Consider the following 25,105-nt stretch of genomic DNA (forward strand, 5'->3'; position numbering starts at 1 on the left):
CGTTGTCTGGTCACTTGCCGCTGGCTCGTGCCCTTCTGTGACGACGACCAAGAATCAACACTGCCGGTCTGGTTGCTCCAGACTGGCCCCTGCTTCCATCTTTTGAGAGGCACCCCGGACCCTCCTGGTCCACCCAAGACGCCGACAGCGACATCCGTCGTGGGACAGCTCGCACCTCCACCGTGGTCGCCGACAACGCCCCCCTGGTCCGAGAGACTGCAGAGCCTAGCGTCGCCCACTCACCTGGTCGAGGTGACGGCCAACCGGTGCCTTCCTGGTACCCTCTGACTACTGGCTAGTAGTACGAACTTGGTCCCCTCTGCTTTCAGGTTTCATCAATCTCTACGAACTATTCAACACTGGTCGCCGGCCAGCAACTCCTTTTCTTCCGGCTCCTGGCTCGTCAGCGAAGACCCCGACGCCTGTAAGACTTGTGCAGCCGCAGCCCTCGTGGCTAGGTAACTCGGCATTTCGGTGCCTGCATAGCCTCCTTACTCTAGGGTCCCGAGTCCCTCGCTTCCGACTTGCCTTAACCTTTCCGTGTCCTAGGACACTTGTCTTTAAACTGTGCACTTGAAGTATTTGCTAAAGAGATTTGGTTTGTGCTTAGTACCCTGTCCTCATAAAGAGTACAGGGCTGTTGTGATTCTTAATAAATATACTGTTTATTTTCATAACACTTGTGTGGTGTCCTTTCACTGGGTGTTCAAGGGGTACATGTGTGGTAAACAGCTGGCTTAACGCGCCCTCTCGAGTCTTTAGCCTTAGACTGCTCGTATCCATGCTACTAGGATAGCTGGTCTATAGGTTGACTTACAACCAAACACCATAAGGGTCGTTGGAACGATACATAGCGGTCGCTAGAATAGCGAACGTTGCATATCGGGCCAACTTCTCACAATGATGTACTGAAAGTACTTCAGATTACCATTTGCTCTTTGATGTTCCGGTTCTTTAACAAACAAAGAAATAAACAATTTAAATATACCTCCTATCATTCTTAACATATAGATATACACACTAGTACAATTTTACTATCCCTGGTGACAGCCGTTTTTAAGAAACACCAATACCAGTGACAGACATGCAAAACAATAACTAATTTAACGATTGGAAAACTTACATTTAAACTGCATGGCTCGGTTTACAATGTATTTTTTATCATAATACAGTGGAAGTAAATATCCTGGCAGTACAATATTAACATCTTTATAACATAGTAGAACCCCCTCCTGTGTGCTGCTGAGGTTGATTTGTGGGCTGGTTACTACAAAATATTTTATACAGTCCTTTACAGAAAATGTAGTCCTTGACCCTGGAACTCCCTTCAATCACATTTTAACTATTTATTTGCCTTTGGCCCTGAACGGGACTCATCTGCTTTTCATCTAGGCTTGCGTTATTCACATAGTCCACATGTACAGGGGTCTAAAAGTTGTAAATTCTTTTGGAACAATGGCCCTCCCTCTAGTGCTTGAAAACAAGAGAGTAAAAATGCATATATCATACTTTTTAAATACATAAATAGATGGAATGCAATTGCTCATGAACTTGTACTAGTGCAGGAGATCAAATAAAAGTTGACAAATAGCAATATCTGGTTTAATATTTAGCCCCTGTCCTCTAACAGGCTAGTCCCATCAAAGGGCAAATACATAAGGAATGTGTTATATTTAGCTTTGGTGACTTCCCTGCTGCCCAGCTGGTGTGGGTCTTGGAATGCCAGATGTCATCATAGAATCTTGGGTGCCTGGCTGGTGTGTGTAGTGCCAGTTGATGGCAGGCAGGCTGAGTGGCAGGGAGGCCACTCCTGGTGGGGTTATTGTCTTCTTAACTCTTTTTACTTGAAACTGGAACTTGGAACTAACCTTTATTAAATCCAGCTTGTCTTATACCCGACTCAAGAACTTCTTTATGTACAACAGAATGGCTGGACATTGGCTAATAAACCGGTGGAACGCAGCCAGGTGTGATGGCAAAGGGCAACACGGGTACCAATTGCTCGCCCCATGGGATTCGTGGTATCCAACCTACAAGAATTGTGAACTTGCCCACATCACAACCGTCCTGTATGGCTTGGTTGCTGACAGGTTGTAGGTCATCTGGGACACCTGTAAGGACTTGAGCCACCAAATCCTAAAGAGCGTCAGTACAGCGGCCCAAAAGTCTGCTGGCACTTACAGATGTTAGGGCCAACTTGTGGAAAAAATACCCTCTTAATAAAGGTTTCTACTCATTTAAACTCCTCATTGTTGTTGGTGGTGGAGGGGGTGCGGAAGTAGCTGCAAAGGTATTGAGGTCTGTCTGACTTGTAAACACCAGCACCACCAAGCTTTCAGAGGAGGGGTTGGGGCCATAGCAAGGTTTGGCCCAAACCCACAAAAAGGTATCTATAAGGGCCTCATTGAAGGGCAAGAGTGGCTCAGTGGAAGTTTGCCCTAGATAGAGCACTTCCGTTTAAACACTGGTTTTAACCTCTAAAGTAGGGAGATGGAAGCCAAGCACTTCAGTCGCCCTATGAAAGACCATGGCATAATTTCAAAGTAGAACTTATTTAATAGTAATTCCTATTGACTGAGTTGAAATACTTCTTTTCGCTATTTTGTTTGGAAGTCTGCCGCAGTACCAGTGGTTGGCCATAAGTGGTGCTGGGCTTACTCCAAGGCTGGGCTCGAGAAATATTTAAGGCTGTAGTGACGCTTTTAAGGCTGTAGTGACTTTAGAAGCGAATTTTGTGAATTGCAATGTCTTAATGTTTTGTGGGTGTGTTTTATATGAGCAGGTCGCTCCCAAACCACTTCTTAAGATTTTTCTTTAACCCCATCCATTTTGAAAAACGTTTCCCTATTTTCTCCCACTCCCTTTTATATTCACCATATACTATACTATACTATGCTTGTGTGTATGTGGCTATCAACCAACGTGGTGATCTCCACACAGAGAAGATAGGCGAGGCAGAAGTGTAGATCTCCTCCCGTAGTTTTTGGAACTGCATTTTCTATTAAGTACACTAGTGGATTACTACTTAGATTAGCTTGTGATTCAGGCCCACTGGCTCTGCACGATCAGGGTATGTTCTTATGTCATTCGAATGTATCTCCTTTCAAATTTGGGTCTAGTAGTTAAGTGTCATCTGAGAAGCCAATTGAGGGGGGAGGGGCAGTTTCTGCTGCTTATTAAAAGTTTCGAAAGCTTACAAATAATTTAAAAATCTTTTATCAAATAAAAATGTCTTTGTTTAAATACACATACTAATAACCACATCCAATCAATCAAAATGTAGAATGTAGGCTGTGTGAAAAGTAAAATAAACAGACCTTAAATGGCTAACAGATCCATTATTTTAGGTGGAATGGTATTTTAGGTGGAAATGTGTTTACAGATTTAGGTATGGCAAACAGTTGGCACCATACCATTCCACCCACACTCGCTACACTAGAAATATTCTGAAACATACATAACATGCATTTCTAATTTCTGTACTGTTATTAGTACCGCAGTGGAACCACTAAGCTCTCCTAATAGTGAGACAAATGTACTTAACATGCTGTTGCGTTATGTTAGATTTTACATCCCTCTTTGTTTCCAGGAAGCATTAATAATGGGTGAAGGTATTTGCCCAAAGTAAATGTAGACCAACGATCACTACCAGAACTGAATAGAAGTTTCAAGAACTCTCAAAAGCAAAACAATACCAAAACTATCAACTTCTATCCACTGGTTGCAACTTGAACTGAAGATATAGCTTGATCTCCAGAAACACACACTGACCTAGTTGGAGGAGCCTTTTTGTAAGCATTAGTGCATTGTCCAAGTCTCCTTGCTGGTAGACTGCATAACTTAGATAGTCCAAGACTGAAACTGCATCAACGGTGGACACCTCTCCTTCATCTAACTGCCTGAGAGCCTGCCCCATCCAAAGCTCTGTGTGATAATAATCAGCTTCGGAATAAGCAATTTTTCCAAGCTCAAAGCAGTCTTCAACAGTCAGAAAGGACTTGTGTTTCACTCCTGGGGAAAAAAAGATAAATAATTCAATTCAGAACGGTTTTAGTCAGCCATTCAGTGTTTCTGAAAATCATAATATTCAGTTTTGTATTTTCAAAGATTGTTCAGAGAGCTGGGTAACAACTACAATTTGAATTAGAATAGGGAATTACTTACAGTGAAGTCGGTCCTCCTAAACATGGGAAAAACAGCAGTAACTACAGGGCTCACTTACTTCTCTATACAAAGAAGGTCAACTCTGATTGCTCTGGGCTTAAACTCAAAACAACTGAAGTAGGTTTGGTTAGCTGCAGAAGACTGGCAGTTGCGGTGCACCAAGTGTTTGCACTTTCCATGCTCAGGAAATTGGTTGGCTCTGAACAATTGACACTTTATAGGTTCCATTCATCCGAATAATCTAAAGGGCCTTTTTACAACTCCAGTAGTTTAAGAGACAAAATGCTTTTCAATATTCTGAGTAGTCATCCATTCCATGCCCTCTTTAAGACTCTTTAATCGAAACAGAAAACCCATCCCTTTTACACCTCAATCGTCTTTCAACTAGTAAGGCGTGCCCAAGACTTTTCTCTACCCTTTTCGAACAATTAGTCCTATAAGTCCTAAACAGACTTTTTCAAATACAGGATGAATATTGAGTTTAGGGCGATCAAAGTTCTTGGATAATCTCATCCATCACACCGTGTCCAACCTCTAGTACAGTACAAAACTAAGCTCCGCAGTCCTCCTTTACCGCGAAGAGGTAGTTTGTAATAGTCAGCATCTGGTTTAAAAGTCATATGACAAGAGTCGTTCACACAAGTAGTAGCACAGTACACCAGGCAAACATGGTATACATGTTGCACATTATATTTCAAGATAAAACAACAAATGCAAAGCCTGCACACACTGCAGTGTGGTTAAAGAGCAGGCGGGTTCTCTTCCAATGGCAACAATGAAATACATTTTTGCATCTAAAGAGGTAGAAAAAAAAAAATGGATGACATCATTGTCCGGAGGAGTATTTTCAAAAGAACGTTTTTTTTAGCATTATTCTAAAAGATGGTGTGGGGCACAGATGGATGTGCGCAGGTTGTGCGTATTTCTGCCGAGAAAGTGTCATTTTATTCTGTTTGGGTGGTAAGCAGTCCTCCACCTCAACAAAGGACCTGTTCCATCTAGTTGTATGGACGCATACGAACGTCCACTATGACTTTTTAGAACACACAATTTTATGTGTCACGGCAGTGAATCAATATCTCACATCTGCCATACACTAACCTAGATCACTACTTTAAACTTTGATATGTGGTGATGTATCTGCTAGTTCACACCCTCCCACCAGTGAAAGGGGGACCTAAAGGTGGAGAAAAAGGTGAAGAAAAGTTGGCAGAGCCTCACGGGAGTAACACCATGGGAGGTTACAGGCTGGTACTCACCTGTGTCCTCAGGTTCTCATCATTAGCACCTGCCAACTTGAAAAATAAATAGCGAGGAGAAAAAGAAAACCAAAAATGTGTTCAATGTGCTACATGTAACCCTATAAGGAGTACCAGGATCCAGCATAGAAACCCGGAGCACCTTAGTTTAAAAACGAACTAGACACACTGGCTACACTATTGTATTCCTTGCTCTGTGTCTGCTCAATTAAAACAGGTTTTACTAGATGTAACAGGTCCTTTGTTGAGGTAAAGTTAGTGAGTGGGGGGGGGGGGGGGGGGGGTGACCGGATCTTTTTTACCCCCTTGGCTCCCAATTGTGGATAACAGCTAGTAAGCAGAACAATTGCTTTTGAGTTTCTGACTTCTACTTCAAGGATAGGTAGCAATGGCAGATCATTCTTGGGAATTAATAGGGCTAGACAGATCTATCTTTGAGTTTGCAACTCGCGTGTTGTAGTGGGGTACTAAAGACGGTGTTACAGCTTTATCAGGAGACTGGTATAAACCTGGACAGTTGTTCTAGGGTACTGCCGTGGATTAATACATCAGAAAATGCTCCAGCAGGAAGAAGATTAGACCATCATTGGCAAATCAAGTCTTGTGAGAGATGAATAGGGTGAAGAGGAAAAATAAACACCAATAAGGCTTTCTACTAGTGACTAAGTCATTACATGGAGCAGAAAAGGAAACAAGCATTTGCAATGCAATAGCTCTCGCATTTGCGAGAGTTTAAGCTATTGGCATTGTAAATGACAATGACTTTTATTTATCTCCTTTGATAATTAACAGATAAATAAAAGGCATTGTCATTTACAATGCCAATAGCTCAAACTCTTGTAAATGCGAGACCTATTTCATTCCAAAGAAGCAGCCACCTTTGCCCCAGGCTGCTTGGAAAGTGAAACCGTGCTGAATGTTGCATGAAGTCATGTCATGCCTGCCATTAAACTCCTTAAAGAAAATAGTGCTTACAGACTAAGAAGACATACCGTGTGACAACAGAAGTAAAATGACCAGTCCTCGTGGGAGGATACAAATGAAGAAAAGGCTAAGGAGGGACTAACAAGCCTATTAACGAATCAGAAGCCAGGATTTACAAAGGACAGTGGCACAAACCAATTACAAATATGGGCGAAGAGTGGGTGGGGCCTCAAGTCCATACGCTAATACAGCAAGCCTCGCAGAGCAGCGCATGCGCTGCCCAGGCTCGACTTAAAAACTAGACTACTAACTAGAGGCCTTGCATATTAGCAGGGAAAGCACAGTTGAAGCTGCTTGACTTGATCACCAATAAAACAAGCATTTACAATGCAATGGTCTCGGCATCATTAAAGGTAGAGCTATTGGTATTGCTCATGACATTTCTTTAAATCATAAATAAATGGCATTGTCATTTACATTGCCAATAGCTTAATCGTTAAATAAATGGCATTGTCATTTACAATGGGCAACTGCAAGACTTTGTTTGTAATGTAAGCCATGCTTTTGCAGTACTGTTGAATTTCATTATCGTCGCCTAGTGCTATTTTTCAGCCGTATATAGCGCGAGTTTTGTGGAGGTGCACCCTGCACGCTCACACACTGCTCACCCTACACACTCACACACTGCTCACCCTGCGTAATGCGAAAAGACCTAGCTCTGCCCTTTGGCCTGTGTTTTAATCGTACAGTAGGTTGTGAGTAGTTGCGCTTGATTGGTTGAGGCATCCCCTCCTTGCTGCTTCCTTCACAGAGGGCCGGCTGCCTCAATGAAGCTCCCACGTGTAAAGCTGTTCTTTGTTTTAGCTCCTGTGTGTCAGTGCACTGTGTAAGCGCACGAGCATACCCTGCTCTCTCTGGAACAGGCACTCTGCACTCACCACTCTGCACTCACCACTCTGCACTCACCACTCTGCACTCACCACTGAGCAGATGCATGACTGGGTATACACACTTGTTTTTTTAAGTCCTACACTGGATAGTAGGTGCCGTTGGTTCTCGCATTTGGCATCACTGGCAGTGGCCTGAAGTAGGGCAAGCAGCAGTGGCCTCCTCAGAAATATCTTGGGCCCTGGCACTTATTACGGCACAAATTAAACATTGCTAACAAGTGATTTTGCTTTCTAGCAACCACGTCACTGCCTCATTAATTACTGCTCTGTTTTCAATTATGATCATGGACACATCATTGTTTTGTGCTTCCGCGCCAGTGGCGCTTTCCGTTAATGTACTTGCACGCAAACCGCTACCTGTTGCATAAGTTGCAGATTTCAACAAAAAACATATTGTGCCTGACCCAGCAGACTCCCGAGCAGCCTTCGAGGCACGCACATCTGCCGAGCCGAGGCCCAGGAGGAGAGGCTGGAGTGCACGCGCGCCCAGCATCATCCAGTCATGACACTAAATGCACACGCTCCAGGAATGCCAAATACAGTTCCAAGGCTTCCGAGAGCAGACAGCAAAGAATGGTGCACGCGCGCCCAGCATCTGGATTCAATTACGGGCCCCCTGACAGCTGGTAATTGATGATGTATACCCTTCTGCTGCGCGTCTCCGCACAGAATGTGCAGGAAGTGGAGAAACTATACAGACTATGGCCTATTGCGTGCTGCCTTGTAAAAAGACAGCCATGCGATGGCCAATTGACATGCAGCTGCCATAAATACCTAACACAATTCACGCGCTTCTCTGGAATGTCTAGGTTAGCTTGTCGAACTGCTCTCTAGAGGACTCTGGCCACACCCACTTCGTGGGATGTAGGCCGAGCCCTAAAAACAAAGTGGGTTATGCTGTCAGAAGAGGGCACATCCCCATCAACAAAACTACTGAGAAAACTTTGCAAAGTGGACTACTCTACAAATAAAGACTCTCTTACCATAGAGGTCTTCATTTTGAGAAGATGCAGAAAAACGCATTATCTTTGTTGACGGAGCATTGGAGTTTGCCCAGAAAACAGCCTACAGCTGCTTGATGTAACAGATACCTGAATGCCTCTGATAACATTAAAATAATCTTAGAGGTCTAACACACTAAATCATAATCAATAAACAGGCATTATGTTTATTATGAAGAGTCCCCAAATAATCAGATAATTCAAGTCAAACAAACGTAACAGGAATACCTCTGAAAATGGCATATCTTAAGCAAAGGATTTCAAAAGCATTTCCGAATATTATTACAGATAAAATAAACTGTTCGCAGGAAGCCACTATATAAGAACATTAAAACAAGCATTGGCAAAGCCAGTAGGTCTAGGCAATGGAAGAGCTATTGTCTTTGACAATTTCAATGTCTTTTTGCCATATTGTATAGCAGCATTTCAGCATGGTTGAAAATCATGGAAAAAAGCACAATGACAAGGCCAGCGCTGGCATTGTCACAAAGCTTTTTAGGCTAGCAGGAAGGGTAAGCAACGCAACACAGGTGGGGTTAGAGAAGCGGTAAAAAAAATGCTAGGACGCAGCCAGCAGTCTATAGGTCATAGCACTTAGTTTTGTTATGGTGGATGGGACAACAGCAGTGAGGAGAAACACATAGAAAATGGCTGGGCAGGAAGAAGACAACAAAAGTGAGAAGATGGGCAGGGGAAAAGTCAAACACAAACGAGGGTGGGTGGGAATTAGATGGGGGAGAGAGGGGGTGGAGAAGAAACGGGTGGGGGCAGGGAGTGGGAGAAAAAAGAAACAACATGGACGGGGGCCGGGTGGAAGGGAAAAGAAGCAACATGGATGGGGAAATGGGAGACTGCCTGAAAACACAAGCACTTATTTGAAGTGCTTGAACACAAAAAAACATTATCTTCAAAAACGAGAGCAGTGGAAGGAAACAAGTACTTGGTCCATGCCCAGGGCAGGGTCAAACACAAGAAGAGGACATGACGCAGACATGCCATGACAAACGGGAATAAACCAAATGAGAGCACAACCTAAGAGAACCAATGGTAAGTTATGGGTGGGTTGTAAGCACACTTTGTGTGTTAAAATTGTTTGTTACTCTGCTCCTGGCTTGCATTTCATTAATCTAATATGGATAAAAGGCTGAGTGACCTGCCAAGATCCAAACCTATGCCCAATGACGGTCAAACATTGCTCCCTGCAATCAATTTCTCAGTTCTCAGATCCACCAGATCCAGCTGCGGTGTAGCATAGCAGCAGTTCTTGCAGCTAAGGAGAGAGCCTGCAATTTAGTGATGGTTTATTAATGGAGAAGAGTCAAGTGTTTGTCGTTGCAAGAAAGCAAGTACACTTGGACAGATTCTTTTCCACCTTTATATCCCTTGTTATCCAGCCACTAATTGATTTGGTTTCTGGAGTGAGAAAATCCAATTTGACAGCATAAGTTATTAACCTTTTACTTGCTTGAGAGGCAGAGACTTTAAACAGAAGGCAAATAGTCATGCTCATCAAGTCCCTTACCAAGGCGGTCTGTCTTATGGAACAGCAGAACACCAGGCTTATCAAATGTTAGGAGTCACATGGAACTATCCAAAAAAGGCGCTGTTACTCCTGTAATAGTCAATGATAATAGTAAGTACTGCAAAGTAATGCGGAATTTAAGATTAAGTATGCCTTTGGAGACATATTTGCCATAAAGAACAGCCTTCATTAAATTGCTTCATGACAGACGACTTCATTGCAAAGTGCCTATTGTATTTGATTAACTATCATTTTGATGCCAGTCTCTTACAGATGTACACAAACCCCTGTTCATGAAAACAAGTATGGAGTAAGCAGTGTGGCTCAGTCATATGTCAAGACAACTAAGCAGATCAATCAGTGTTTGTTAAGTGCGACTACTTACCCCGTAAGGATCACAAGGCGTGCGGAGGCTGCAGGTCTGGATGGGAGCGGAGGTTCCGTCGAAGAGACCGGTCTTGACATCCTTCCTGAATTGGGTCAGCGATGAGGATAGCCTGAGTTCCAGGTTTTGGCGGCGAGTTAGCAGGATCTTCCTCTGGTCCTGGTCTTGCATATCCTAGGGACGGTGGCAAGGGCCAGTTCGGCGGAGCAGATGCGTCTGGTGGGTACGTGAAATGAGAGGCGGTATTTCAGGTATGCTGGTTCGACGTAGTTGGGCTATGGTGGCATGTGTGAAGCGCTTAACCCCTTCCATGCTCATGACGAGCTCAGCTCGTCATGAGGTAGCCTGGAGCTGTGCTCATGACGAGCTCAGCTCGTCATGACACCAGCAAAATGGCAATTTCCAGCACAGGAGGGGAATTGCCTTAGCAGCCATAGTGTTAAAGTGACTCTTGTTGACTGGGAGCCAGTGGAGTCCTCGCAGGTGTTTTAAGATGTGGCTGCGGCGGGGGATGTTGAGGACCAGTCTGGCTGACGGCATTCTGAACGTTCTGTAGTCTCCTGGGGAGCTTTTAGAAGACACCTAGAGAGCGTTGCCATAGTCAAGACTACTGCTGAGGAGTGCGTGGGTGGGTGACCGTCTTTCTAGCCCCAGTGGGGATCCACCTGAATGATGAGAAGACTGTACTGATCTGGTGGTTCATCGTGAGCAAGGAGTCCAGTATAAAACCAAGGTTTCGTGCGTGAAGTGCCTAATGCGGCGGGCCACCAGAAGTCTTCCCAAGAAGAGGTGTTGGACCCCAGGAAGAGGTTTTCGGTCTTGTCAGAGTTGAGCTTGGGACAGCTGTCTCTCATGCAGGTAGTGACAGCCTTTATACCGTTGTGGAAGTTGTTTCTGGCGATTGTGAGCTCGTTGGTGAGGGAGAGGATCAGCTGGGTGTCGTCGGCGTAGGAGACTATTTAGAGCCAGTGGTTCTTACCTTTGGCTGCGAGCGGGGCCATGTAGACGTTGGAGAGTGGGGCTCAGGGAGGAGCCCTGGGGGACTCTGCAGCCGACTCCGCAGCCAATCTCTGTGGGTTCTGAGAGGAACGGTGGTAGTCTAACTCACTGTGTTCTACCCGCGAGGAAGGAACAAATCCTGTCCAGAACTTTGTCGCAATGCCAGCGTCGTGGAGTCTTGTGCTTAGGGTGCATTGGGAGACGTTGCTTAATGCGGCAGAGAAGTCCAGGAGGATGAAGACTGCAGTTTCTTCCCCGTCAAGGAGGGAGCGGATGTCATCGGTGGTGGTGATCAGGGTGCTCTTGGGGCTGTGGTTGCTTTGGAAGCCGGATTGAGAGGAACCCAGGATGTGGATGACTTTCATGAACTCCGAGTTGGGCGTTGATGGCCTTCTTGATGACCTTGGCTGGGAAGGGGAGCAGGGAGAGGAGTCTGCAATTCTTGAGGTATTTCGGGTCTGCAGACTGTTTCTTCAGCAGGGGGTTGATCTTGGCATGTTTCCAGTTGTCAGGGAAGGTGGCGATCTCAATGGAGCAGTTGATGGTACAACATAATTCAGGGCGATTGAGGTGGCAGCTCTGTGAATGACGTGGTGTAGGCAGAGGTTTGAGGGTGCTCCAGAGTGAATCCTATTCATGATCTTGAGAGTGTCGTCCATGGTGAGCGGGGTCTAGTTGAGCAGGATCTGTTGGGGGGCATCGTCTTCGCTTGTGGTGGTGGTGATGGGCGGGTCTTGGGTGTCAAAGCTATCTTAGATCTGCTTGATCTTGTGCTGGAAGTAAATGTAAATGTAAATGTCAAGGTATTTGTAGAGCGCACTGCCACCAAGCGGTTTCCTGGCGCTATTACTCATACCGCTGTGGAACCCTTCCTGGCTTTCCCTGTGAAGTGTCCACTCCTGGGCACCCCCAGGGTGAAGCCAGGCATTCTAGCGCTGTGGGGGCCGGTGTGGAGGTTAAGCAAGCTATTGCCCAGAGTTGCAGCGTGGGGCCCATGATTAGAATAGGCACCAAGGCAAGAATTGTCAGGTCCAAGGAAATTGAGCCCAAGACCCGCCAAGGCGGGAATTGAACCCTGGTCCCGGGCCAGAACTCTGCATCAGGGTCTGCCGCTCTAACCATTGAGCCACACTCCTCCAGGTGCAGAGTTTGTTGCAGAGGTCTTGGGAGGGTGGAACTTCTGTGATCTCGCTGTTGGGTTTGGCAAACTCCTTGATGATGGCGAAGAGTTCTTTGCGGTTGTGTGCATTGGCACTGAATCGGTCTTTGTAGTTTTGAGGCGGAGGTGATGTGCTGTGACAGCGGCTTTGAAGTCTGCATAGGCTACTGGGGTTTTGTTGTTTCTCCATCTCTTCCAGCCGTTTACATGTACGTCTTGACTTGTGAAGGGTGTCAGTGAACCAACTGGCTTTCTTGAAGAGTTGCTTACCGGTTGCTTTCTTGAGGGGCGCAAGAGTGTCAGTGATCCATCAGCAGAGGTTGCGTGCTGCAGTATTGGCATCTGTGGTGTGGTTGTGCTGAGGGTGGCGCTGAGATGTTCTTCGGTGACCTTGTTCCAATTACGGTGGGGGTGGGAGTGCAGTGGTACAGGGTGAGTTTGTTAAAGGTGAAATGAATGCAGTGGTGGTCGGTCCAGGGGAGTTTGGAGGTGTGTCTGTAGGTGGTGTTTTCGCATGTGGAGAAGATGGGGTTGAGCGTGTGTCCCGCTGCGTGGGTCAGAGAGGTGAGTAGCTGCTTGACTCCGACGTTGGCGAGATTCTCCAAAAGGGATGCAGTGTTCTGGTCATTGGGGTTGTCCAGCTGGAAGTTGAGGTCACAGAGTAGGATGTAATCTGTAGATGTGAGCCTGGGGTGCGATAAAGTCGATGATGGTGTCGGGGCGGGCGGGTGCCAGGCAGCCTGTAGACAAGGGTGCTGTAGAGGGTGTTGTTGGGAAGGGTCTGGACCTGGAAGTGGAGATGTTCCATGGTTGTTGTTGGGTTGCCCTGTTGTTGGGTTGCCCGAGTGGGTGGTCAGGCGTAGGGGGTTCTTGTGGATGATGGTGCTGCATCCTCCTGCATCCTCCTGGCTGGTCTGTGCGGTCCTTGCAGGTGATCTTGTAGCCGATGGCGATTTCTGGGCCCAAGCTGGGATTTCTCCAGGATTCCGTGAATAGGACGATGTCAGGGAAGACTGAGTCAAGGGGGTCCCAGATTTCCGTAGCGTGTTTGTGGAGGGAGCCCATGTGGAGGAGGATGCAGCTGAGCTGATTGAGTGCGCTGTGGGTAGGCCAGGCGGCGGGATGAGCTGGAGCGTGGGTGGGGGGGGGGGGGGGGGGTGCAACTGCAGATTCGGCTGGAGAAATGTATTTGGGTGCCTTTTGGTAACGTATGGTGGCAGGCAGAGTGGCGTCCGTAGTTGAGGGTGAAGACTATACTGGCGTCGTTATGGTGGAAGGTCCGAGAACCAGGGTCTGTGGCGCTGGGTGAGACGGGCTTGCCTTTGGCACACGCCCGCTGCAGGCCAGCACAGTGACCGTCGTGAAGTAGTGTGGGGGGGGCTGGACAGTTGGGAGGCAGGAATTGGCATGCGGGCCCTCTATATTTCTGCAACTCGTAAGGACGATATTTAAAGCAAAGAGGCACAAAGCAACGTGGTCCTATTTCTGCCAGTCTCTAGTTGCCAATATTTGTACATACCAGAGGTAACGTTTCAAAATTGTGTCATACGTCGCCTGCTAAACTCACAATAGTTTTTTGTTTTTTTAACTCCACAACAAGAAACATAGAAAAGTCTGGAGCTCGCGTAAGGGCTTCTAGAGGGACACAACACGCCACTGTAGATTAGCAGTTTCTCGGGGAATGAGCACCTTCAGAGATCTTGTAGAGATCTTGCAGAGTCTCATCAAAAGAATTCCGAAGATAATGTAAAAAGTTTGGGAAAGTCACTTATCCACCTCCATTTAGAGCACTTTTAAGAAGTGCAAGTGTGTCAATAGAGATGTGACACATAATTCGCAGACATCACCCGGACACAATACAAGATGCGCGCTACTTTCTCCGAGCATCCGAGCTTTAACGGCTGTCCCCTTGAGCTCCATAAAATACACAAATAAAAAGGTCTGGAATAGCACCTCCCGCATGAGCTGGAACTCAGAATGCCCGTCCTCCCAAAGACTTCTACCTCGAAACTGTGAAAAGGACATGCACACTTTTGTATGAAAAGAGAAGATTGTGTTTCCCTACTGCACAAGCCCAAGATACCCGTCATGTGACAGAAAAGCAGGCAACAGCAGCCTCTGGATGCTGTGCAGCGTGTACAGTAAAAATTGGTCAGCCTGTGAAGTGGGGCTGTGCCATTCAATCTCAGGACAAAGACTGACCCTGCCCTGGCCTAGCCGGCTCTTCCGAACCACCACCCTGCCAAACTCTCTAGAAATGATTCCTAATGTCCGTTTTTACAATTAAGGAGACAAAGTAGAGTTGGGAATTTTGCGGACTGCAAGGAAGTGGGTGCTAATCAGGCAATTAACAGTAAGCAACAGGGGAGCAAGTAAAGCAGTACTATAACTAGGGGTAGTGGGAAAAGCGCTCCGCTGGCATAGTTAGCAGAGTTTTGGCAAAACTCTGCCAACTGCCGCATCCCCTAGCGAGATTTTCAGATGCTAAAATACCTCCCGGCGAGATTTCTCAATGTGGGCGTTTGCAGCAGGCTGTGCTCGATTCGTGTTGAGAAAGATGTTGCTTGAGCAGAAAATAGCGAGCGTCACAAAGAAGCAGAAACAAGCTCCCAGTGCTAAAAATCAGCTAGAAGTGCCGAATCCGCCGGCTTGCGAAACTCCATGGAATCTCATTGAGTTTTTATATAAATCCACGGAATTCCGCAGAATACAATTCTGCGAATTCCACCCACCCCCAACTAAAACATTGAGGCCGGTCCCTCATGTCTGAGATCAGTTATGTGCTCGAGGACACAGCAGAAGGGCACAGAAAAGGAGATGAGCCTCATGGAATGGCTCATTAAGCTGGGTAGCAGAGAATGGGAAGGAGAAAACCCTCCCTCACCCACAGATCGTCACTGCAATCGGCGCAAGCCACTAATTCAATAATTCGCTGCCCACACTCCCTTCCTACTATAACCCAGCAATCTTGTGTCAGCGAAGAGTAGAATAGTGCTCATGGAAACGGCAGTGGAAGAGTTAAGGTGCCATGGACCGCTGCACCTCCAGACCTCTCAACGGGCAGTTGTAGTGATTCAGTGGAACAACCACCCCACTTCATATCACTGTAATTTGTTTACTTTATGAGTCAGGTTTTTAAACACAAGCACTAAGATGGAGGGAGTACTTTAACACCCAAATAAATGTAGCTCTAAAAATGGGAGCAGTGGAATGACCCAAGTACTTGGCCCATGCTCCACGGGAAAGTCAAAGACAAGAAGAGAACATGACGCAGCCATGCATTGACAATCGGGGACGACGGAAATAAGAGCAGCACTGAAACAAACAAATGGCAAGCTGTGGGTAGCTGTAAGCCCACTGTGTGTAAACAAAATGTCTTGTGTGTCCTATCTAGCAGAGACCTAAAAAAAACATTCAAAGAGATGGCCTCTTGGGAACACCTAAACCAATTAGTCATCAACAGAACATGGAATCTTTGCAAAAAATGTTCTCCAGACAATTCTAGTTTATTAGGTCAGTTCTTCTTAGCACAGGAAAGCCGGACAGGAATTTAAAAAACAAGCATTGGCAAAGCCAATAGGTCTCGCCTAGGGCTTATTGGTTTGTCAATGTGTTTTAGCCATGCTGTACACTAGCGTGGCAGCTGTTCCACAAGGCAAAAAGTTGCAGTGTAGAGGAGAGTGGCATGGAGTGGGGTGCTGTAGAGTGTAGTGACGAAGACTGAAGTAAAGTGTTGTGTAGGGCCATGGACTTGAGTGCCGTGGAAGGGCATAGAGTCGAGTGGGGTGGTGTGGAGAGGAGTGGAGTGGCACAGAGGTGGAGTAGAGTCGTTGAGTGGAATAGAGTTGTAGAGTTTCAGAATGGAGTGGTGTAGAGAGTTGTAGATTGGAGTGTCGCAGAAAGAAGATTAGATTAGATTTTCAGAGTAAAGTAGAGTGTCAGAGTCATAGGGGGAAGGGGCATAGAGTGGAGTAAAGTGTTGTTGAGTGCCGTGGAATGGCCGAGTGGAATGACATAGCATACAGCGGAATGGTGTAGCGTGACGTGGCAAAGAGCGGAGTATAGATGGTGTGTGAGCACACTGCCATTACAGACAACACATTGTCAATTGAAATGACTATTACATTTTCATATACAATTTAATTTCTGCAGGCTAGCTGGGGTTCTAACGTTCAATGAATTAGCATGAATTTAGTTTGAGCTAGAACCGGAGTAATCTTATGTATAAAAGGGAGACTGTAGGATTTTTGACCAGCTCTGGGTATAATCAGCCCCTAAGACGTCATTAATCCACTTACAGTGAACCCACTTCAGATGCTTAGAGGAGGTCAGTGTTAAGTATTCTTAGATTCTGAAGACCGTGCCCGGACCCGGCAAGGATTTGTGCAAAGAGCAGAAGTGAAGGGTCCTTTTCAGTAAAAGCTAGTTTGCGTATGCATGCTTTTAGTTTGAGAAAATTATAGAAGTCAATATTATTCAGGGAATGAGTGTTGTAGGTTAGCAAAGGTTAAAGGATTTTTATCTGTTCTGCATTGAATAATGGTGAAAGTACCTCGATTGGCGCAGTCCGCCCAGTGCAGCAGGTGGTTGTCCAGTTTTATTTTTGGATTGTTCCAGATTGAAGCCAAATTTCAGGAAACATTTCATGATCTAACAGAGTCTACCTGTAAAATAGCTCTTTTGGTGTTGTTCAGAATATACTTTGAATGGACTATGGAAATTGTGTTCATGGAGAGAAACCTAAATAACGTGTCCTAGAGGAATAATAGTTTTCAATCTCTAGCCATTAGGGTCAATATTCCTCCTCTGGACTGCCCAGTGAATACCTTGTTTGAATAGGAAAAATGTTTGATAAGTTTTGAAATTGGCTAGTTTTACAACTCCTAGGACCATAGGGAGTCTTAGTTTCTTAAAGAAGATCCTGGGTGGGTTGTTTTGCCAAAGAAATGTATTGATAAGATTGTCTAATTTTTTTTAACAACTCGTCAGAGAGTTCAAGTGGGGACATACTGATGCAATAATTTATTATAAGTGTAATCAGTATTTTCACTGTTGCAACCCTTTCCCAAAAATGTCAGAAATTTGGGGGACCAACCCTACTGCAGACCTGTGATTTCCTTGAGGGTTAGCGCCTCATTACGTCTGAGAGTATCAATTAGATTATTGGAGAACTCCAAGCCTAAGTATTTAATATAGCGCTGTTGCCAGGATAGTCCTGTTTCACCCAGTATTTCTCTGGAACTTAGGCTGCTTAAGAGAATGATTTCTGACTTGTCCTTGTTGAGGGTATATCCTAAAATTCTCGGGAACTCTACAATGAACTCCCTTAGTTGTGATACAGATCGGCCCGCTTCTTCAATGACAAGGATATCTTCGGCATATGCTGCTGTTTTAATTGTTACGTTTTCAAATGTGATGCATGTAATCGTGTTGTTATTCCTATTTATGTACAATGGGGCTCTAAGATTAATAGGAACCGAGAGGGGGACAATGGGCAGTCTTGTTTAAGTGGGAAGGTATAAGAAATAATACCACAGCTCGAACTCCTTCACTGGGTTGAAAGTATAAAGCCATCACCATTCTGATGAATGGGGCGCCTAGGTTAAACTTCTGAGGGACTGCTTTAAGGAAGGTTTAGTTAACTTTATCTAACACTTTTTCGGAATCTACTGTAATGGTGACCGTGGGAGTAGAGAGAGTTTGGCCTCTATCAATTCTGTGGCAAAGCAGTCTGGTGTTGTCACTGCAGAGACGGTTTTTCAAAAAGCCCACCTGGGAGGGATGAACTAGTTCAGGCATTTATAGTTAGAGTCTTGGGCCCAAACTTTTAGTGTACATTTTGCAATCAATGTTCAGCAGGGATACTGGTCTGTAAATCTTAGCGAGGAGAGGATCATTGCCTTCCTTAAGGAGGACAGTGATTATGGCCTCAGAGAGAGTACTGCTCAAAGAGCCGGAATGACTAAATTAGAAAGAGAAAGTGGGGAAGGGGAAGTTTCCCTGTGTAAGGACCAGCAACAACATCAGAGGGACCTATCTGGCTACCTCCCTGAACAATCAGAGCCAACTCATTTGGGGAGGGGAATATGAGACATATGGGTGTATGTTTCAATGTCAAAGGTGAGCACTGGCAACCAAGCACAAATGCAACAACTATCTTTCACATCAAGAAAGCAAAGGAACACCGTTACAGTGAAGGAAACAGACTTTGCACGAGGTATTGGCAAAGCTATTCTTCCACACGGGTCCAGAAAAAAAAAATAAGTGTCCCAAGCTAGAAACAAACAGATAGAGACAAAAAGGACAATGGTAGGGTGGCACAGTTTCACCAAGCTATGCAAAGAACCTTTCTCTAAACACATGTAGAGGGCAGTTCTTTGTTCCTTTTCAACATTTAATGACTTTTTGCTCAACAAATTCAATTCAGACTTGGTTATCACTGTACATTAATCAAAGAAAAATGTACTGAAAAAAGACTGTCATTTTAAAAACCTCAAATTCAGTTGACGGCAAAAAAACAAACCTATCAACAGCTTTGTACAGATATAGCCTGAACTTGCAATGAGGCTTGTTATACTTCTATCAACAGTGGTTGTGTTATTAGAAATATAGAAATATAGTACAGCAGAGCACAAGAAATAAAACGCGTTAATATGCCAAAGATGGAACAAAAATAGCATTTAAAGAATATGAATGAAGAGATTAAATTCTGGTTCTCAATAACACAAAGTATTCTTTCGTTTTTAAGGTGCTAAAAATATAAACAGACGAGCAAATGAAGGTATATGGGCAGATCATCCTCTGCAATAACACCAAAATCGTTTTTATAGTTTAGGTTCTAGTTTCATTTCTAGCAATAGGGTTTTTGAGATTCTAGAACATTCTAAAAACACCCTTCAGAGAACCCAATTGGTTTAAAAGCAGGACCCTCAACCTGCATAGCTTTCAGATGGCATGTGGTTTGATTGGCAGGGTCCGAATTCCTTAGCCAAGACCGGTTCCTTGATTTTAAAGTCCATGGTATGTGGTTTTCAATAGAATACTGTGGACCAATGTATGAGCAGGCCCTACTTCAAAAGTGAGTCACATATCAAGACATACACATAAATATCCAAATGTATTCCCATTTGGCATCCGAAGGTCTGCCATGCATTTGGCAATCCATTCATCATGTTTCCTTCCCATCTTGTCAATCATTGCACTTGAATCATAGTTTTCAGCTGGCGGTAAGCACTTTTTTCAAGTGCCCACTGAGCATTAGTGGCTAGCTTTATTCAAATTATTTGATCTTATTTAGCTGGTACAGGAAAGTTGTTTGGAACATTTGTAATACTCTGGCAGCTTGCACAGCTTTTATCATTCAAGACAACATCTTGAAAAGAGGGATCACTCTGTCAACTTCAGATATTCCTGTTCTCCTCCTTCACCCAAATCGTATTAGATTTGCTCTCCAAGAAATCTCAGCACTGAATGCTACAACATACATAAGTCCCCAAGTACTCTGCAGAGCACTCCCTTACTTGGCCGTACAGAACTTGTAATTAATGAGGTAACAGGCTTCCCTTTTATACACAACTGGTAGACCGGAGAGGTGTCCATGGTCTGAACATTTAGAACCTGTTTAGAGTGGTTCTCCTCTAAACTGTCTGTTCAAGGCTAGTCTCCAGACACATCCTTTGTGATGCTTCTCACAGCATGGCGTTTTCCAACCTGGCATATGAAAACGGAGGCAAAAAGAGATGTGAAATGTTTGCACCTTTCTCAACAGCCCACTTAAGGAAGAAAGACAAGAGAACAGGCCACACCTAAGGTTTTCCTCCCTTTGGAAAACAGACTCTGCAGTCCACACCTCCCCCTATAATCCTTCAAATGGCAGTGTTCAGGAAGACTAATCAGGGTTCCCTTGCCACACAAAAGCCCAAGTTAATGTCCAACTAATTCCTGTCTCCACTCGCACATCTTCAGCAACTAGTTTCTCCCTCTAGCTTAAAAAATGTAAGCAATAAATTTATACTGCATGGGAACACAATCCTTAGCTAACACTACACAAAGGGTCTTGAGGGGAAGCATCTACCCTACCAACAACATACTTCTCACAAATCAATACAGTCTCACAAACTATTGTACGTCAAGTAATGAGAGTAAAACAACAGACTACCTCCTATGGTACTCGAAGACTAGAATGGAGCGCTTACCGTTAGGACGAGAACCCTCACTCACCCCAAGGGGACATACTTTATTATTGGGTTCCTTCCTCACACAAGGACCGCAAGGTACCTTGTGTGGGCTACAACTCCAGGGTGTCAGAACAGGAGGAGTGTGCTGATGAACAAAGATAATGTTCTTGAGTGAGAGGCAGGGTGCAAAAGGAGTATGAGGTGTCAGTAAAACTATCTCTTGGTGGGCAGAAAATAACCTTTGTTCGCGTGCCCCCATTGGATAGGATTACAAATGTGTGAGGACAGGAAGTAATAAACTATCCTATCTCAACTGGTCAACATGTTTCGGCCCAGACGTTAGGTGTGAGACAAAACAATCCTCTGCTCCATCTGGTCAAAGCGAGACCAGATGTATCCGAAGTGGATGCCACGGGCCTACATTACTGTGGCTTAAACATGCTCCACATAGGCTATACATATGAACAAGCATACCATAGACTTCAGATGTTAGCGCAAGGAACTGGGTAACTTTCACACAATACTTTACAGAAGTGGGCAAATATACCTCCACTTCAGTAGCTCAGATAAAACATTCTGATCACATTATGGATTTTAAAAACTCTCTATACTGCCACAACCACTCTCTGTGCTAAACCTATGTCAGGGTCAGTGGTCAACTGTCAGTAGATGAGGCAGCGTCTCCCAGTCATAGAACAAGTCCCCAACTTCTTCATGTCAAAGATAGTCCTTGGCCTCTGTACACATGCTGGATTACCTAAACAGCAGAGCCAAAAATCAAAAGTCAGAGTACCACACACACAGCACTAAAGCCAGGGAAACACGTCTGTATACCAAGCAGAGGACATTCCCATTTCACCAATTTCAAACACTCCATTCAAGCTGCATTAAATCCTGCCCCAAAACAGCTATGCCAATATCGTGGGGTTCAGCAACCTGTTGTCATGGGGCAGCTCCTGCAACTCCTTAATCAATGCAGCCCAATTCTAAGTCTGAGCTAACTTTGGTAGGCAATACACTAGAACTGTGCCTGCTGGGCAGCAGCAATCAATATGTGCCACATCCCACTCTGTGCCTCTCACCACAAAGCAGGGCGGACAGTGCTCCCATGTCAAAAAAGTACTCATTGTTGGCAAACAGCATTTATATAAGCGTGATTCAACTTACATGATTTAAGCACAGAGGCACCAGTCAAGAACAGGAAATAGTCAAGTGCCTCGCTTTCTGAGCAGTCTCCAGATGCACATCTTGCCCCAAAACGTCCACATCAAAATCAGTGCAAAAATTACTTTGCAACACCTTCATATTAAACATTCTACTAGTAGAAATACAGATCGTACACCAAGCAGTAACACAAACAATAAAAAAAATATCAAATGCAGACGGCTCCTATTTGTTGCTTTTAGTGTATTGACAAAGAAAAAAAAAGGTTCACTATCGGAGAACAGAATCTCTCATTAGCCCACCACAAGACCGTGATTAAAAGTGATGTGTGCTGCATTTAATGGTTATTACTCTACCACAAAATTATTGCCTAGCTTTGCTCAAGTTACCTCAACAGCTTCAATAGAATATTTGCAAAGTGATCTACTCTTGCTAAAAACTTTGACAAGATTTCAATACTTTGTCATTTTAAAAATGATTTTGATAAGATGGTGCAAATCCAAAACAAGGGACTGCTCTAATAAAGTTTCTAATCCGAGACTTTGGGCAACAAAACTGTGTAAGGCAATGTACCACTAAGCGGTAACAGAGTGACCCGGAAGAAAGGGGGTGGCAAGTGGATGTGGAAGTCAGGATGGGGGGGGCGGGAATCTATGCTTGACTGATGTTCTTTGTTACCTTTGTATTGTAAGCAAACATGCCTCCATTGTATCTGTAACCTCATTGGAAATGATTCGCACGAACTAAAATGTATTATATTTAAAAAAAGAAAATTCTCATAGAAGCTTAATAACAAGGTTTTTATTTACAACAATAGTCTTCACAAAACATCTGACACTCACCTGGGAGGTTTCCTTTGGATAAGGTGTCAGTGTCCAGATTGTATGTGTCCTGGAGACGAAGGAGGGCCTTTGCTGCGCCGGTCTGATCCTCATCATTGGGGAAATGTTGACGTTGAACAGTCAGGTTGGAAATAAATCCTACAATAAAAAAACAGGAATGATAGAAGTCAGATACCAACTGAATTAGACTTACATACACATACTTCCGTTACTAACATTTTTGGGGGTCAGTACCTGTCAGAACCCCTTTAAAAGGGCCACGGGGCAAGATGGAGCGACTTGGCCCAACTTTGGGGTTGAGGCCTTTTAATCCTCATGTCCCAGGGCACAACCTACTATGGATTCTGAACAACTGGGCCAAGAACCTCTTCAGCACTTGACGTCGGTATTAGCACGGGTCAAGCATTCTAAGGCTTCTCTGGGTGGGGGAGATGTACGGGTGGGGGAGGGGGGAGTTAGATACAGGGGTGAACACAGGCTCGTAACTCAAAATACGCTAAATGTCTTATGATAAGGAATATGCTACTTACCAGTATGCATCTGTTCTTGGCATAGAGGGCTGCAGAGTGGTACATTATGAATAGATCGCCATCTGGTGTTGGGCTCGGATGATTGCACTTTGTTTTTCTCTTGGAGAGTCTTTTGTATCTTGGTGACTCCTCCCTTAGTTGGTAGTGCGCATGGGCATCGGCTCCATCCTTAGATTGTTTTGCCATAGTAGGGTTAGATGGAGTAGTATAGTAGAATACAGATAAGAGTGCCCATGTAAGTGTATCTAAATAAGATAGTGTTGGAACAGACACAGGTTTCCGGGGAGGCTGGGAGGGCATGTACCACTCTGCAGCCCTCTATGCCAAGAACAGATGCATACTGGTAAGTAGCATATTCCGTTCGAGGCATATGGGCTGCAGATGGTACATTATGAATAGACTATACAGCAGTTCTCTCCCTAGCGGTGGTCGCCCGTGTCTGTTGCAACTGTCTGAAACAATGTTTTTAATACTGCTTGTCCCACTCTAGCTTGTTGTGTTGTGTGCACATCTACACAATAGTGTTTTGTGAAAGTGTGCGGTGTAACCCAGGTAGCCGCTTTGCATATGTCATCTAGTGGAATGTTTCCCAGAAATGCCATAGATGCTCCTAGTTTACGTGTAGAGTGAGCTCTAGGAGGAACAGTTAATGTTCTCTTTGCTTTTAAGTAGCATATTTGAATGCATTTTACAATCCACCTGGCAATGCCCGCCTTGGAGATGGGATTGCCTTTATGTGTGGGAGAAAACGCAACAAATAGCTGTTTTGTCTTTCTGAAAGTTTGTGTTCTCTCTATATAGTACAATATGGCCCTCCTAACATCCAGTGTATGTAGGGCTCTTTCCGCTACTGTTTGTGGTTTTGGAAAGAAAACCGGTAATTCCACTGACTGATTGATGTGGAATGCTGAAATAACCTTTGGTAAGAATTTTGGGTTTGTTCTAAGAACCACTTTATTTTGGTGTAGCTGCATAAATGGTTCCTGAATCGTAAAAGCCTGTAGTTCACTTACTCTTCTAAGTGACGTGATAGCTATGAGGAAGGCCACCTTCCATGTGAGGAATTGTATTTCACACCTATGCATAGGTTCAAAGGGTGGCCCCATTAGTCTGGTAAGCACTATGTTGAGATTCCAGACTGGGGAAGGTGGTCTTCTTGGTGGAATGACTCTTTTGAGTCCTTCCATGAAAGCTTTAATTGCTGGTACTTTAAACAATGACAGGTGTTGTCTGTTTTGTAGGTACGCCGCTATGGCTGCTAGATGAACCCTAATAGATGTATATGCTAGATTACATTGTTGTAAGTGTAATAAGTAGCAAATGATTTGTTTAGTGGATGCGTCCAGAGGGTTGATGTGCTTACTGTTACAGTGTATAGCAAACCTCTTCCATTTTGCTGCATAGCATGCTCTGGTGGTAGGACGTCTTGCCTGTTTAATGATTTCCATGCATTCTGGTGGTAAATCTAAATACCCAAACTCTATGACCTCAGGAGCCAGATCGCTAGGTTCAGTTGTTTGGGATCTGGGTGCATTATTTCTCCATGGTTCTGTGTAAGATGCATGGGTAATAATCTTAGCTTTTGATGTGGTACTTGTGAGAGTTGTAGCAGCGTGGTGAACCACGGCTGTCTTGCCCACGTGGGTGCCACTAGTATCATTGTCATTGAGTGCTGCTGCAGTTTCCTCACCAGTAGTGGAATTAGTGGTAGAGGAGGGAACGCGTAAGCAAATTTGTTGGACCAATTTATCCACAGTGCATTGCCCTGGGACCTTTGGTGTGGGTACCTGGATGCGAATTGTTTGCATTTTGCGTTTTGATGATTTGCAAACAGATCTACCTCTGGTTGCCCCCATTTTTGGAAGAATGGCTGTAGTATTTGGTCGTGCAGTTCCCATTCGTGAACTTGCTCTGACTGTCTGCTTAGGATGTCTGCTATTTGATTTTGAATTCCTGGTAGGTGTTCCGCTAACAGGTAGATTTTTTGAGGAATGGCCCATCTCCATATGTCCTGTGCTAGTTTGGACAG

At 44.7% G+C, this 25,105-nt stretch overlaps 1 protein-coding gene across 4 annotated transcripts in view; it reads right to left on the minus strand.

Moving 5' to 3' along the window:
• LOC147668257 (prolyl 4-hydroxylase subunit alpha-1-like) overlaps positions 1–25,105 on the minus strand; it is a 415,422-nt gene that overhangs the window by 278,317 nt on the left and 112,000 nt on the right. For all 4 annotated transcript variants that reach the window (XM_086948664.1, XM_086948663.1, XM_086948662.1 and 1 more), the window contains exons 5-6: positions 22,547–22,684; positions 3,772–4,011 (exon numbers count right to left, since the gene is read on the minus strand). In XM_086948664.1, coding sequence (XP_086804790.1) covers positions 3,772–4,011; positions 22,547–22,684 — 378 coding nt within the window. The remainder of the gene's footprint in view (positions 1–3,771; positions 4,012–22,546; positions 22,685–25,105) is intronic.

This window comes from Lissotriton vulgaris, unplaced genomic scaffold (genome assembly GCF_964263255.1).
Source record: "Lissotriton vulgaris unplaced genomic scaffold, aLisVul1.2 SCAFFOLD_1939, whole genome shotgun sequence".
Lineage (NCBI taxonomy): Eukaryota > Metazoa > Chordata > Amphibia > Caudata > Salamandridae > Lissotriton > Lissotriton vulgaris.